The sequence below is a fragment of the Podarcis raffonei genome, chromosome 7 (genome assembly GCF_027172205.1).
Source record: "Podarcis raffonei isolate rPodRaf1 chromosome 7, rPodRaf1.pri, whole genome shotgun sequence".
Taxonomy (NCBI): Eukaryota; Metazoa; Chordata; class Lepidosauria; order Squamata; family Lacertidae; genus Podarcis; species Podarcis raffonei.
Window position 1 is genome coordinate 58,272,792 of NC_070608.1, and position 16,741 is coordinate 58,289,532.

Consider the following 16,741-nt stretch of genomic DNA (forward strand, 5'->3'; position numbering starts at 1 on the left):
CAACAGCTCCTGCTCCGTCCTGTAAATCTTCGGGAAGACAACGAGGAGGAGCAGATGGGGCACTGAAGGATGCAGCCGTACCCTGCCGAAGCATCAGCTGCTGTCCCTGGCGCCGCCCGATCTCTCTCTCTTTCCTAGCCCCACCCCCTCCTCGCTTCGTCTCTAACCGCCAGGTAAGAAAATCTGAGCTCCCCGCCCGCTTCCATCGTAGGTCGGTGCTGGCGACTCTGTGTCGCATGCAAAGGGAAGCCCTCGCAAGCCGTTTCTGCTTTCAGTAAGTGGGGTGTGGTGGAAAAGGGGTGCGGGGTTGGTCCAGCAATCGCTGGATGATGCATTCGATTTCTCGATTTTGCTCTGGCCCTGGGTTTTTGTCTTGCACACAGCCAGCCTCTGCTCCCAGCAAGGTGAGATCCCCGTAAGGATTTTGCAAAGGGGAAAGTCAAATATGTTTCATCTCTCTCTCTTTCCTTCCCCCCCCCGCTTTCCCCCGCTGCAACAAAAACAAAAAACCGTGGTCGTCTCCAGGGGAAATGCATTTCTTCCTTTTAGTGCCTAGCAAATTTGCAAAGAGGCTTTCTCTGCAGCTTCCTCGCCGTGACAGAGCGCTTGTGCATCCGTCACTGGGAAAAAACCCCTGAAGGTAGATATAAATGCCTTTTGCATTCATCTTGCAACAAGGAGTCAGATGCATGTCTGCCGGGCTATGTTTTCACATCGCTGTGTGTGGGAACCTCTCCCCCGCCTGCTGCTGAGCAATTAGACGAAGTTGATGGAAAGAGCAGCAATGGCTGGTTGCATCAAGTGATGGGGGACATCTCATAAAAATATCTTCTGCAAGGCATAAAAGTGGCTTCTATAAAACAATCACTTGCATGTTCCAAGTTACTTACAACCTTTTGGCTAAGAGAAACCAGAGGCAAATGATTTTTGTTTGGTTGTATGGGATGTACTCATCCAATTTTGCACCAGATAAGACAAATGCTTCAAAATGTTTGTGAGAAGCACAGATCAGGGCGATAAGAATTCAGTACTGGCAATATCCCATTTAAAGATGAAACGGAATAGGATTGGGAGACAAATATAGCGAAACATAATGTGCATGTTTACTTGGGACAGCTGCATGCGCCGGTGACACTTAATGGACTGCTAGGACTACATGGGTTCCCACAAGCAATACTTAAATTTTTTATTTTGTTTTGTATTGCTCATGTTTGAAATTGGAATGGCAAAAATAGATGCGCCTGGTGAAAATGTGTTTTCAATTTAAAATGGATCTTTTCCGGTGTCCATAACACACCCAACAGCTCTTGCAAGTGTTGCCCCCCAGAGACTACAAAGCACTGTTTTGCCTGAAGCAGGAGTTCCTATCCCTGCCGTCTGTACATATAGGTGGCCATGTTTATAAAGCAGGGAACATCTTTCTGTTAGCCTCCCAATGCCCCCTAAGCACCGGCAGGAACCATGGAACGCCTTGCAGTTCCTTCTTCACTTAAAAATTAAGAAGGTAATAACATCTGGTAGCAGACGTCCTTCCAATGTCACTAGGTCCATCTAGGCCCAATAGCCAGGCTACAAATTTGGGGGAGCATACCATAAAAGTAGGGGGCAGTTTATTCTTATGTACACATTAATGTTTTACTTGTATTAATGAAGGCTATATTAATAATGATAATGATCATAATTGCTGGTACCTGCGCAGGCCCTGCAGCAGTGTCAGGCCAGGCTGGAGGTGAACTATTTCTAGGTGAACTATTTCTAGGTGAACGCAAAAGGAAGATGTCCTGCTGACCTGACCTTCATTCTTCATCTCATTGTTCTTCACCGCCTTCCTTGGCAGTCTGTTTCACTGTTGAACAGCAAATGTTCTTCCTGACGTGGTTTCCAGGCTCCTTCTCATCCAGGCAGTGACTAGGCCCAAACCTGCTTAGCTTCAGCAAAGATGGTTGCATCAATGTGCCTTCAAACCACACCCTTGGTCTAGATTTTGTTGTGGTCCAGCATTGCTTAGGGTGAAATAAGCATAAATCTCCTTTAGATCAATGGAATTAAGGGGTAATTAAGCTTTCCCTGAATACAGAGATCTTTAAACCCCAGGAGTAGCTTTATAAGCTCTGGCTATTTCATATCGACAACTGTTAAGTGCTTTTCTCAAGAAGACACATGCATAGCATGGTCATTAAGAGAGAATTGTCTTCGTGGCTTGGCAATTTCAAGTTGCTTTCACACACACACCCCTTAAGAAACATACATGGACTTTTATCAGGAAATAAGCAACCAGCGTAGATTTTCACTGTAATGTAGCTTTTGTAAATATGGAAAAGACTGGTTCCTGTTGTCCTCAGAAATAATGAGTTAAGATGGGATTTTACTATTTCTCCACACTTGGAACTTCTTGCTAAGTGTGTATCAGATCTGGAGTCAACTCCTCTGAAATGGGGCATAACATAAACATTCAAATAAATAAAAGTGCTACCAATGGATTTTGGCAATTTTTGTGTCTTGGGGCTCCTATTAATGGTGTCTGACCTTTGATCAGCTGTCTGTTACTACACAGATTAAGATACCCTTGGAAAGGCATTTAAAACTGGATGGCTTCAGAAGTGTAGGTTATTTCAAACCAGATCTATTTCTACTGGCCTTGTGTGTCACAATATAGCATAAATTTCCTTTTAATAATGGCATTTTAATATCTTGCTGGAGCAATTACACTGCTCATTGGCTCCTAGCATGATTGGTTCTTGAAACTGTATAACCTTTCAAAACCTCTCGTCTTTAGAGCTCCCTCGCTATTCAAGGCGACTTCAGCAATTGTTAACGCAGGCATTTGACTAGGCAGCTGTCATATCTGCTTAATTATTCAGTCTCAAAATGACCTTTTAAATGAAGCATCTCCCCACCCCAGTTATTTAGCAACTGAGAATTTGGTGCATATCTTATCAGCATTTAGCTGAGTGGCTTGATGGCTGTTATTACCCCCTCCCCAAAATAAAAGCTATCAGGATTATTTGCTAGCTGTGCTTTCCGTCGTCATGCTTGCACATCACGATAAGCCAGAGTTGCTGGCTTTATCATGATTTATTCTGAAAGAGCAGCAAGCTTCTTCAAAAGAAACAAACCAAGTTGGCTTCCCATGGTTCTGAACCTGAAATCATGGGGTTTCTCTTTAACCAACCAGCATTGTCAGCCAGCCTAAATCATGGTAGGGAGTTGTTGTTGTTGCTGTTAGTCTTACAAATCTTGGCTTGATAGGAACAGTGGTGGCTGGTAGGACAGAAGGAAGGGAGCCCAGCAGTAGGTGGCGCCAGAGCAAAGGACAGTTGCAGCCAGCTAATATTCAGCTTCTACACAACCTCCTCCCTGCTGCGTTCTGCAAGGGCAATGGTGTCACTAAGGGAGAGGAGGAAGATGGCAGACAGTTCTACTCCTGAACTAATATAAAGAAACTAGGGAAGTGGGGTGTATGTGTGGTGTGTTTGGCTCAGAACAGAATGAGGTTGGTGTGGCAGTGCTCCATTTGCCCAAATTGTCCATCTTCCCCTGGGTAGGGAACAACTAAGTAAGATCCCAGATTTGGATGCTGCATCAAGCCAAGTTAATTGTGGCTCCCTGGTTTCTTTCTCTCATTCCCAACAGGGGAGGAAGAGAGTACGAGTTGTACAGTAAACCATGGCTAGGCAGCAATTTTTCCTAGCCTTTTCTGTTTTTTTGTCACTGCAATGAGGTAATGTTTGCACACTATTATTTGCTTGCTAATTAATGTTCATCACAACATGTGTCCCTCCCCTGCAGGCTCCCAGCTGGATATTGGACAGAACTGGCAGAAACGAAGGGTTTTTTTTAATGCAAAGTCTTTAAATTGCTCCCTGAAACTGAGGTTGATCTTGCCTGTTGAAGGAAGAATGGCTCTTGCGCTAGAACTAGGAGCCCTGTGCTTACTCTTGGGAATTCTAACAGGTAAGGCAAGACTCTTCGTACTCATGCTGTATAAATATAATAAACCATTATTTTGCTTTTGAGGTCAGGAGAGAGAATAAAGGTCTGCACACAACCCAGGTTCTCCACTGTGCACAGAACCTCAAAATAATTTCTGACTTGCAAAAGACTCCCAAATGGCTTATGAAGATTGTGATAGCAGTAATAGAAGTATGTTAGTGTCTTAGCACCAGCTGGAGAGCCTAAATGGATGTGCACCGTACAGTATAGACAGGTCACAGTTGCTTGAGCAGTTCAGTCCATACCTCACAGTAAACCATGGTCTGAACCAAGGGTCATTGCTTGTTTTGCTCCCAACAAACATTTGGTAAGCCAAGAAAACTGCTTGGAGATTTTTTGTACAATCAATCATTATTTAAATTTTATGAAATGAATAAATTAATTAATAAGAACAAATATTTGCTTCACATCATTGCTCGTTTGTGGCCAAACAACCCATGGCTCCGTGGTTCAGACACAGCATTATGTCAAAGGTTGTGGTTTTCTGCTCTCACTCACTTGTGCAGAGGAGTGAAGCATTCACAGGAAACCATTAACTTTGGTTTACCATGATTGTGTTCATGCTATCATTGTAAACACTAAGCTGCCTGAATTTCTATTTCTTTTAAACCCTTTACAGACCTTTTGTGCAGATTGCTTTTGAGGTTTTCCCTTTTTCAGAGCTTTATTTTTATTTGACTCGTTTTTTTCCTTGCTCTCGTTTTGCCTCCCCTCAACTGCTAAATCTCCATCTAGAAACAGTGCTCTACTCTTCCTGAAGCAAATGATTTCCCCCTCCCCTCCAAAGGCTTGCCGTGTTTCAGAGAAGAGGAGGCGGCTGGGCACATCAGTAACAAGAAAGTCACCCAGAGATAGAATTAAATCCTATTTATTATGTACAGGAGCTTAAAACCACATATAGCTGAACACTGGAGCCTTGGATGAATTTCTGACTTTTGCTTGGTGAAAGATTTTCATAAGCCCTGCCAAATGTTGCCAGAGTTAGTTAAGCCTTTTTCAGTATGTGGTTAAAAAAATTCTTCCCTCGCCCACACCAGAGGTATAAATCTGTGAGTGATGATCGCGGCTAGTTCAAACTGATCTACAATTTCATGAGTAAGTGGTTTAGGGTTAAAAGTTTGTTTGTTCATACATTGGGAGTATGGGGTGTTAGGGGAGGGGTAGCACTTCTTATGATGGACGCGGGTAGCGCTGTGGTCTAAACCACAGAGCCTAGGGCTTGCTGATCAGAAGGTTGGTGGTTCGTATCCCCGCGACGGGGTGAGCTCCCGTTGCTCGGTCCCACCTCCTGCCCACCTAGCAGTTCAAAAGCACATCAAAGTGCAAGTAGATAAATAGGTACCACCCTGGTGAGAAGGTAAACGGCGTTTCTGTGCGCTGCTCTGGTTCACCAGAAGCACCTTAGTCATGCTGGCCACATGACCTGGAAGCTGTCTGTGGACAAACGCCGGCTTCCTTGGCCTATAGAGCGAGATGAGCGTGCAACCCCAGAGTCATCCGCGACTGGACCTAACAGTCAGGGGTACCTTTACCTTTTAGCACCTCTTATGGGGTACCACTTCAGCAGGGCTTGTCGCCTGGGCAGCCCAGGGCCTCCACACACACTGCCTAGGCTTGCCCCCCCCCCCCGGGAGATCACTTTGGTGCTGTTAACTTCACCCACCCAGGAGGTGCACTGAAATCTTCAGTATGTTGCTGACGTTTTCCTTTGTGATTGTGGGCCTGTGAACCATTCTAACACCTCTCATACTCTGGGAGCTGCTAACTAGACTTGCAATGTTGATGTTGTGAGTGCTCAGTTAAAGTGTTCCTTAGTTTTCTGCCTCCATTCAGTAATCCATTTATTTCATTTTAAATTTATGTGTTTTATTTCTAATACTGTGCCATCTATGTCAGTGATCATCAGCAATTTTCCACCATCAGTTAGTCCTCGACCATTCCCTGGGCTCCATGAAAATTGTTTCTTACACTTGTGTTAGAAAGGCTGTCATTTCGCATTTATATAGTTGCTGCAACTTCACGGACCGAATAATGTAGCTTGACAATGCAATTCTATACGCACCTAGTCAGAAGTAAACCCTGCTGATTTTATTGGGACTTGCACCATAAAGTGTACATAGAATTTCAGCCTTGACCACTGAAGTAAAGGCACAGGAAGGTCTAGATTTAAAATTTCAGCCAAGTTACAGAACGCTGTCATTACACTGTGAGAATTTTTCTGACGCCTTCGCTTTAGCTGCAGTCCTATTACATGCTTACCTCTGAGTAAGCCTCACTGAATTCAGTAGGGTTCACTTTTTGAGTAGACATAGTTTGCCCTGTTACTTTTGTTTGTCATGTGTCTTCTATACTGTTTCCCCTGGTTTTTTTTAAAATGGTTTTTATTTTTTCTAGTGTAGGACATGCTGAGGCCATTTGGTGATAGGGCAAGATATAAATACCTTAGATAAATAATACCGAACAGATTGTCCATGCTTTCCATACTGTCTGTAAAGCTGAAGCCAATTTGACTCACATTGTTGTTAAGGGAATAAACTGGTGCCTGTGTCCTGTTTCTGACATCTTGCTTTCATCCAGTTGTCTCCACCCACAAGGCCTAGAAAACTGCCATTTAAAGGTAATTACAGCTGAGACCTAGATAGATGCATTAAAGTTCATAGTAACAGAGCCAAGCCCAATTCGCATTTTGGATAGAGAGGCCACTTGTCTGTGGCTCAAAAAGATTTGGTGGAAGACACTTTTTAATAGATATCTGTTCACTTGCTGCACACGTATTGAAAAGGGCGAAGGCTGTGTCAGATGTTCTGCTGACTCACTGACAATGAAATTAAAGTGACTGTGTAAAAATCATGGCTTTTGCCGTTATGTTTTTATTTTAAGACCGGGATATTAGAGATGCCCCTCTTGCTTGGCTACCCCCTATTGGAGGCAGGATGAAGGGCTTGATGGATCTTTAGTCTGATTTGACAGGTCTCTTGTTACATTCACCATTAAGAAACTAATGGGATGAACTTAGCTAGGAGGTGGAGAATGTTTTTTAAAAAATAAATAAATAACAATAATAACAATAATATAGATAGATAGATAGATAGATAGATGATAGGATAAGTGAATTTGACAGCGTGAGTTTGGGCTTCTAAATGACCAGCAAACGTATAAGTCGTATATGGATCACACCACCATTTCTGCAAGCCAGTTTACACCATGTTGTTCATACAGTTAAACTTACGCTGTCCCTCCCAAGAATACAGCAGAGTCAGAGATGATATGCTGAAGTGGCTTGTGCAGTGCTCAGCTCCCTGCTTCCTTACAGTCCTTATTCATACAGTTTTGCATCTTTATCCTTTGCATTATCCATCCACTCACTTCAGACTTCCACTGTTTTCGGTTTGAACTACTGTCCCATCTGCATGCATGCAGGAGCAGCATGGGCGTAGCCAGGATTTTTATTGGAGGGGGCAGGACTTTTGTTAAGGGGGCCAGAACCGATGTGATTGGTCAGTTAGTTAAGTATTTCTATTGTTTTACTTGATCTAAGGGGGGCAGCTGCCCCTCCCTGACCCCCTTGGCTACGCCTATGATGAACTGAGTGAAATCCACCTCCTTGCTTGTGACAGGGGTGGGTTTATGTGTGTGAGTATGAAAATAACCACATCTGCAAGCCATACCTGCAAGGCCAACTGTGAGAGTTTATCCCCTCATAATCCTCACCTGGCTGGGAACGTTAGCAGTGATTGGCTGGAAAGGACCTTCCAATGGGCCCCATCTGTGTGGTTTTTCATTGAGTTCCTTCATGCCCATGTGGCGTGGGATTGCAACATAAAATGCAGTAGGCGCATTTTGGCAAGGCTTGAGATGCCTTATGCGACTTGATTCTGAGGAAGAGCTCAGCAGCAAAAATAACAACTGACAAAGTATAATTGGGGGGAACCGACTGGGGGGGGATCAAGGTCTTAAAACACCATCGACACATCATTTACTGTTAATTAGTCATTTGTGTACTGTCTGAATTGGTTCTTCAGCAGGATCCCAGAAATACAGTAGTTTGCTGAAAGCAGAGGATGGCTCTTTCCCTTGTAGAAGTGCCTAACCCTGATTCTCTGCAAACCAGATGCTCTCTTTTTCAGTGACTCAGCAGGCTGCATTGCCTAGTAAGCTGCTTTGTGTGCTACCCCTATTTCAGTGGCAGCTTAAAAAAAAAAGACCTTTCATTGTACCTCTCTCCAAAATAAGTGAGATGGATGCAGTGATATGTCACTTCAAAAAATAGGGGGAGCAGGCTCTAGTTGGAAAACCATCTTTTGCTCTCTGCTGGACAAGAGCTGTGATTTATCCCCCCCCCCCTTTTCTTAGGCTAGTTTGGAAGGAAGGTGCAGTCAAAGAAGGGATCTGATTCTTGTTACTTTTAATTGAGTTTTTAATTATTTGAATGACGATTCAAGTGATTCCTTGTTGATAAAGTGACTACTTTCTAGGCTACATTAAATCAATATAAATTAATGAAGCTTTTTATTTTTATGAGAATGCATTGTAAGGGGAAGGACTTTTCAGTGCTCCTGCTCTCTTGTGATATGAGTACCTATCATTTCAGGGTGTTTCTGCGAACAGTGCAGAGAAGGCGCCAAGTATTCAGATGCAATAATATCTCCTAATTTAGAAACCATGAAGATTATGCGGGTCCCCCATGCTGTGTCGGTGTCAGACTGCACGGCAGCCTGTTGCGATCTTTCTGACTGCGACTTGTCCTGGATGTTTGAACGGCACTGCTACATCGTCAGTTGCCAACGTAAAGGGAACTGCGAGCCCAAGAAGATGGAGAAGGTGAAGTCCTCTTTGACTTTTGTGCTAAGGCCTCCCCAGAGGCCCTCTGCACCACTGGGGTACGGGCAGGTCCTCCGCCCAATGGCGCTGCAGGGAGACCCATCAGACGAAGTCAGCAGCCTGAAGGAGCTGTCCTTCCTCAGTCGGGAGGAGAGCCCAGACTACCCAGATGAATATGGAGATATGGAGCAGAACCCCTTTCGGCTGAGCCTCAAGCCTGAAGAGAAGGAGGATGTGAACTATGCTGACTGGAGTTTGTTGGTGGCAACTGAGAATGGCTTCAATTCTTCAGGGCTCGGTGATGGAGACAAACATGTTGACCTGGTCAGAAGTGAAGAGGAGAGAGGTCCTTTGGAGACTCCTACAGGTGCAAATGAATCCGAGGGAAATCATGTCACCGAACGTCCTGGAGAGTTGCCAGAGATCATGTTGGGCATGATGGAGAAATCGGCAAATGAATTAGGTTTTCAACCGCCTGATGAAACCAACAGCACTTGGCAGGAAGAGGTATGTTACCAGTATTTCATTTTTTGAAATACCATTGGAGTAACATAGAAATCTGCAAATAAAATACAGTTTGGTTTGCCACCAAACTAGATTTTTTTTCTGGATTCTTTGGTGGGAACACGTGCCTGTTAAGATGGAATAAAATTGATAAAAGGCTTGCACTGCTGGTGGAATTTTGGCCTAATCTTTGTTTGGGGCAGTTAAATTCTTGCTCATGTAACCGGGAGTTGATTTTAAGAAACAACCCTTAGTTAATGCTGAAAATTAGCAGTAGTCTTTTTGTTTGTGAAAGCTGAAAAGCCTAGATTAGTGCTGATTACTCCTAGATTAAGTTAGGAAAGCCTAGATTAATTTAAATACGCTTCCTTTCCCCCCACTTGCATTGCATATCTTATGGGCAACTCAGACAAATAAGATTTCATTGTGCTAGTTGTACGGAAGGACAGGAAATTTCTCTCACCTGGATTTAATAAGCATTTTGCTTTGTGCGCATTCATATCTCACTTTACTGTTGGTCTCCTATATAGCTATGAGGGTGCCTGGTGATGTACTGCTTTCACTGCTTGTAGATGGAATTATTTTGCAGAATTTGCATAGGTGTGTGTTTATCTCCAGCGGTCCCATCCTGTTTTTTTTGTTCAGTTTTCATAGCAGAGCTAGATAAATCCCAGTCATCTACTTGCCCAGGTACTTAAGTATTTGATGCTGGGACTTGGGAATGTACAATGTTTCTCATCCCATATGTCACTGGTAAACGTGATTGATTTTAGCTGTAATGTAATTTTGCACTTCTACTTCCAATACAGTGTTTATGATGTGTTTCATAATGTGAGAGGGGAAATATATACAATAATTATATATTCCTGCAATTCATCTTGTAGGTTCTAACAACTTCCCATAATCCTTCTTCATCAGACACCCTGGGGTTTCTCTCCACCACTGCAACACAAACTCAGACATCAGACCTGCGAAATCTTATGCAGGATGATGCCACATCCCTTCCCACTGGTGCTGTTTTCACCCAAGCTACTGCCACAGATCAAGTATTGTTGCCCACTTCTGCCACCAAAGATGGTAATGTAAATTCTTTTGAGAATAAGTCTGCAATCCTAACTGTGCTTATCTGGGAGTAAACCCCACTAAATTCAAATAGGAGTTACCGTACTTTTCCATGTTGTAACACGCCCCAATGTATAAGAAGCCCCCTCTTTTTTGGGACTCCAAATTGAGAAAATGGGGGGAAATTGCCCAAACTTGTTGAGCTTTTTTTGGGGGGGGGGTGCCAAAAATCGCTCACCCATGGGACCAACACAGCCGATCACACGCACATCAACGAAGCGACCAATCATCTGATCGCTCACCGACAGCAAACGCCAATCGCCCACCCAATTGCCACAGCAGCCAATATCCTGCGGAACTTGACGCAACAATCAATCACCCACCAAAACACCACTGACAGTCTCCGGCTCATAGCAGCCTCCAATTGCCCGTCCAGCCTCATCACTATCCATGTATAAGACGACCCCACTATTTATGCTTAATTTTTCAAGAAAAAAACATAGTCTTATACACGAAAAAATATGGTACTTCTGAGTGGATGTATCTAGGACGGTACTGAAATCAGAAGTGCTAACTTCTCAAACTGCTGTTTGAATCAGGCTTAGCTGCTTGCATGTGGTGAGGAAGAGAAGAATCTTTTAAAGCAGGGAGAAATCCTCGTGCTGAATAAATTATCTGCTTAATGCTTCATCAAATAAAATGCATTATTATTATTATTATTTTATTATTAAGTTTCAGCTTCAGAGGGAAGATTCATCAAGTCTTGATGTGAAAACAACTGTCCCAATATACTTAGAATCATAGAATTGTAGAGTTGCAGTTGCATGCTTTACCAACTGAGCTATCCCAGCTGTTTCAGCAATAGAAAATTCTTGCTATGCTTTCCTCAATACATTGTTTTAAAATAACTTTTTAAAAAATTTATACGCAGTAAAGGAACTCCTGGTGTCGGCTGGAGATAATCTACAAGTAACTTTACCAGAAAACGACGTTGAATTGCATGCATTTGTAGTCACGCCATTCCTTTCAGGTGAGTTCTTGATGCAAGTGGGATGGAGGAGAAAAGCACTAAGTTGCTCGTCTTATGCTAGAAACCGTGTAGAGACTATCGACAAAAATCTGAATAAACTATGGTTTGCCCAAACCAGTTTCCTTCCACATTCATTTGAAATGGAAAACTATAGTTTGTTGCAAAGCGAAACCCCTTATTTCTTCCTCTTGCAAATGAAGGGCTGGTACATGCGTGTGAATTCGAGCATGGTTCGCTTGCTTTGTTTAAGCTGGGCCAATTATTCTCTCGTAAAATTCTAAATTATTCAGATATTAAATATGCAAAGTCAGTAAATGTATGCAAAATAGGGAAATCTGCATGAACGTTGTTGGCTGGCACAGCTAATGCTGAGTATCAACTTTGTGTTTGGCACCAACTTTTAAATGCGAAAAAGGTGAATAAGGTTTAATAGCTTCATGTAAGCTCAGGGAGAACAAATGAGGGAAGTAAGGATAGAAGATTTTTCAGAGACAAAGTCATTTTAAACTGATGGGAACAGTTAGATTATTGCACAGTATAAAAGTCAGAAATTCTACGAGTAATTCACACATATTAGATGGCTTATGTGCTGTGGCCATTCATACTGATTATGTATAAAAACTTTGCTTGTTGATCAATTTGGCTAGTTCAGTTTTTAGGAAATAGGGACAGTTGCCAGTGACCATACATGCACCACAATTCTCCCATAACTGGGCCCCAGTTCAGATACTAATGCAATCTTCACATGATGTAGGATTGCCATTTTTTTTCTTTTCATCATTTCCCTGCACCCCATGCTGATGTTCATTTGTGCAGAGGACTTGCTCATGCAATTTCTACCTTTCCAAGTAGAAGGGAAAATAAATTGTGTGAGCAGAGCACCACTGTAAAATGACCCGCTTATACCTTAAGTGGTGGAAGGCAGTGGGGCCTTACGTTTCCCCACCCCATGAAAGCTCAGCGAACATCAGAGCCAGGATCAGGTCTCTCTTCCAAAGAAGAACCATAACCAGTTGCTGTGCTGCTTCCTCCTTTTCAGAATTGGCCTATAGTTATGAGTGGAGCTCGATAAGTCACCCCGATGGTTACAATGGTGAAATGGAGGGCAAGCACACGCCAACGCTGAAACTTTCTCAAGTAAGTGAGCTGCTCCTTAGGGAGACTTGACTTGTGTTTACCTCAGGGTGTGGCAAAATGCACACTCAGCTGGGTAATGGCTTTAGAGATGCTTTGCTATAAGGCAGTCGTGTCAGTTACAAGTTGCCATTGTCAGTGGGCCTATTTCTCTCCAGATTAGGGTTGTGTTCCTGGTGGCTGGCACCAAGTGAGATTCCTGAAAATATACCTGTTGGCACCTAAAGAACTTGGTGCTGTTCTAGCCCTGGTATCAGGAGCCAGAGTAAGGAGTAGGTCAGTAATAAAACACCTGGTGCCCGTGAAGTTAACTCTTTATTCAAAGAACCCAAAACAGTGCAGGCCTAGTGATCCCAGCAACTCTTCCCAGTAGGTCTTGCACCAATGTGGCAGTTGCAAGGACCAAAGGTCCCCGTCTTCACACTGCTAAGGCTCCTTCCCTGGTTCCTTCCCCTTGCCTCTCTTTTCTCTGCCCTCTTCATTTCTCTGCGTGTTCTGGGAGAGGAGCTTGTCACAGCAGAAGGGGGAGATTCCCTGGCTTCTTCAGCAGCCTGCTTGGTCTCTGTCTCCTGGCCTGCCTCCTCTCCTGCTTTTGATTCTCAACTGCTCTCTACCCCAGCCTCTTCCTGCTCACTAAACCCTGTCGCCTGAGTAACTCTTATATGTAGGCAGTTCAGGAATATGGTAGACTATCTTACTGGATGCGCTTCCAGTCACTGCAAGATTTTCTTGTTTCTACTCAGCTCATACCCGGTGCTACCTGTATATATATTACATTTTCCTTTATTTCAGCCTTCTGGGAGGCACAGCTACAATGTTCTGAGTTGCTCCCCACCACCCCTAAGTTGTTCTGGGTGGTAGCAGAGATGCTTCTTCATGATGATAATTACCGTATTTTTCGCCCTATAGGACGCACCTTTCCCCTCCAAAAATGAAGGGGAAATGTGTGTGCGTCCTATGGGGTGAATGCAGGCTTTCGCTGAAGCCTGGAGAGTGAGAGGGGTCGGTGCGCACCGACCCCTCTCGCTCTCCAGGCTTCGCGGACCTCTCCGCAAGCAGCGGGAGCGCTCCCACTGCTTGCGGAGAGTTGCCTGCATGCCGAAGCCTGCGCGCGCTGAGATCAGCACGCCCAGGCTTCGCGGACCTCTCCCCAAGCAGCGGGAGCCAGCGCTGGGCTCCCACAGCTTGCAGAGAGCTGCCTGTTTGGGGGCTGGGGTCGAGGGAAGCTCGGGCCTCCCCCGCCCCAGCCCCGCGTCTGGGGGGAAAATAATTTTTTCCCCTTTATTTCCCCCCCAAAAACTAGGTGTGCCTTATGGGACGGTGCGTTCTATAGGGCGAAAAATACGGTAAGCTCTGGGTTTGATGCGCACTCAGACTTCTTGCATTTTTTGTTCTTGTGCCATGTGAAGTCCTATGTGTTACCGGAGATACATTAAAAAACCCTCTGTTACAGCTGCCAGTAGGTGCCTATGTCTTCAAAGTGACTGTTTCTGCTGAAAATGCATTTGGAGAAGGATTTGTCAATGTCACTGTCCAACCAGGTAAATCAGTTTTTCAGACAGTTAAAACTAATATCATCCTCTCGCTATACCTGCATGCCAGTTTGATGAATGGTTCTTTTAATCAGTTCTGAATTTCATCAGAGAGTGAACAGCTGTAAAAGTTTTACATTTTTATATCGCATTTGTGTAACATTCCTGCTTTGCCTTTAGAGGGAACTACAGGGTGGTAAATGTTCAAGTGCATCCAGCCTTGTAATTTCCTGCTCTTCTGATTTTATTTGTGGGGCAGTTACCCTAGATGAGCACTTGATTTGCACATTCTATGTTAGTGTCTCCCCTCCCCTCTTCTTGCTGCAAGTTCAGGATCTACAGTACAGCATTTGGGGGCAAGAAGGTGGAAAAGGGACTCAAGTTGCCCATGCAAATAGTTTTGTATTGAGCACTGGGTATGACTTGCCCGCTTGCATGGGCCTTTTGGTTTCTGCACCCATCTCCCTCCCTTCATTTTGGAGCCATTTATTATAAAATACGATGAGGTACAGATGTATGTAAGCCTCTGTTGTGGTGTACTTCTCATGTCCAACAGAATAGGATATTGAAATATTTCTTATTCCATGTTTATCTGACATTTCCTCTAAGGAGTTTGTGGTGGCATACCTGGTTCTCCTTGTCCTCATTTGATCTTTAGTCACAACAACCTTGCGAGGTAGAGTTAGGCTAGGGGACTGTGACTGGCCCAAGGCCCACCCAGTCATCTTCTTGGCTGAGTTGGGGGAACTGGGCTCTGGTCTTTTCCAGCTTAAGAACTTAAGAAGCCTGGGATTTGGGGGATTTTTTTGGTTGTCCCCTGTAACCGCAAGCCAGGCACAATTTATCCAGTTTGGGATTGTACCAGAAGGTGGCTTTGCTAAATCATAATTTACAAGGATCGGTTTTTCTATTGGTTATGACTTAATTTATTTTTTTTAACCTACTGCTTTTATATTAACTGTTTAATCTTGTTCAGCAACTAGTGAATGCTTTTTGGTTGTGGAATAAGCACAAAGCTATCTCAGGCTGATCGAGTTGTGCAGGATGGCCTTATTTAATTAAGCATGGGGTTCTGTTTCTCCCCTTCCCGCAGCTGTCAGAATAAATCAGCCGCCTGTTGCTATCGTATCTCCAAAAGCCCAGGAAATTTCTTTCCCTACAACTTCTGCTTTCATTGATGGGAATCGTAAGTACCAGGCAGCAACTGTGGCTTTGCAGTGTAATTAGAATTGCTCACAGGGATACCAGCTTATTAATTTATTATTCCGCGGCATTTCCCTTCCAACACAGAAAGTACCGATGATACTGAAATAGCCAGTTACCACTGGGAAGAAATTGAAGGTCCCCCTAGAGAAAAGAAGGCATCAGCTGATACACCAGTTTTACATCTGTCTAACCTCGTGCCTGGCAATTACACTTTCAGGTGAGAGGCCTACATTTTTGCGTTTGGCTCCTCAGACCACAACTCGGGGATGGACAAGTCAGAGGCAAAGGCAACCAAAGTTCTTTGTTTAAGTTAGTTAGTTAGTATAATGCCCTTCACCCGAAGATCACAGGGTGGTTCACAACATAAAAATAGAAAACGAGAACACAAAATGCATAATAATAAAGAACAAACCAATAATCCCCCTCCCACAAACACATTTAAAAGGCCATAGAATGTTAATCAGCCAAAGGTGTGGTTACAGAGAAAAGTTTTGGTCTGGCCCATAAATATATGTAATGAAGCTGCCAGGCGAGTCTCCCTGGGGAGAGCATTCCACAAACGGGGGGCCACCACAGAAAAGGCCTGTTCTCGGGTTGCCACCCTCCGGGCCTCTCGTGGAGGAGGCACATGAGGAAGGGCCTCAGAGGATGATCACAGGGTCTGAGTTGGTTTCTATGGGGAGAGGCGGTCCTTGAGGTATTGCAGTCCTGAGCCATAATGATCAAGGGGGTGGTATGACCTCCCCCTATGAGGAAAGGTTGCAGCATTTGAGACTTTTTAGTTTAGAGAAAACATAAAAGGTAACAAGATAGAAGGCGGTAAGGTTATACATGACACGGAGAAAGTGGAAAGAGAGAAGTTACTTCTCCTCTCATGACCCTAAAATTTGTGGACACCCAACAAAGCTGAATATTGGAAGATTTCAGGGCAGATGGAAGGAAAGTACTTCATCGCACAGTCCGTGTTTAAACTATGGAACCTTCTTCCACAGCAGGCAGCGAGAAAATTGGATAAATTCATGGAGGAGAGGGCTATTGATGGCTACTAGCCATGATGACTGGTTCTGAATACCAGTTGCTGAAAACCACAGGAAGCGAGAGTCTTGTTCTTGTTGTGCTCGAATCCTGCTTGTTGGTTTCCTACAGGCAACTGTTTAGCCACTGTGAGAACAGGATGCTGTACTAGATGGGCTATTGGCCTGATCCAATAGACCTTTCCTATGCCTGACATCGTATATTACCTCAGACATGGAAAAGGTGGGTGTGGTTTGCCTCCAGCCTGGCAGGCCAATCTTGAAGGCCTGATGGACCTAGGGTTGCCATATTTCAAAAAGTGAAAATCTGAACACAATAGGTGTCAGGCTTTTTTTGGCAAAGTTGTTGAGCTCCCCCCGCCCCCCAAAGAAGAAGTTCTTGAGCTATTTTTAAGGAAATTCACCAAAATCTAGACTTCCTACAT

The 16,741-nt window shown here is 44.0% G+C and overlaps 3 protein-coding genes across 4 annotated transcripts in view; 2 read left to right on the top strand and 1 right to left on the bottom strand.

Moving 5' to 3' along the window:
- Positions 1–8,892, top strand: LOC128417519 (dyslexia-associated protein KIAA0319-like; the record flags this gene model as incomplete). Its single annotated transcript, XM_053396304.1, has 3 exons — positions 1–173; positions 3,790–3,954; positions 8,585–8,892. Coding segments are annotated over exons 2-3 (363 nt in total), but the record flags the coding sequence as incomplete, so codon positions are not given.
- Positions 1–16,741, bottom strand: part of NRSN1 (neurensin 1) — a 197,754-nt gene that overhangs the window by 27,137 nt on the left and 153,876 nt on the right. The gene's annotated exons all lie outside the window — the stretch shown is intronic.
- Positions 8,888–16,741, top strand: part of LOC128417706 (dyslexia-associated protein KIAA0319-like) — a 22,813-nt gene continuing 14,959 nt past the window's right edge. Inside the window, exons 1-7 of one of the 2 annotated variants that reach the window (XM_053396744.1) lie at positions 8,888–9,321; positions 10,203–10,395; positions 11,312–11,410; positions 12,450–12,547; positions 13,998–14,085; positions 15,170–15,262; positions 15,367–15,499. In XM_053396744.1, coding sequence (XP_053252719.1) covers positions 8,896–9,321; positions 10,203–10,395; positions 11,312–11,410; positions 12,450–12,547; positions 13,998–14,085; positions 15,170–15,262; positions 15,367–15,499 — 1,130 coding nt within the window. In that variant the 5' untranslated portion in view covers positions 8,888–8,895. The remainder of the gene's footprint in view (positions 9,322–10,202; positions 10,396–11,311; positions 11,411–12,449; positions 12,548–13,997; positions 14,086–15,169; positions 15,263–15,366; positions 15,500–16,741) is intronic. The other variant, XM_053396745.1, reaches the window with a different exon arrangement.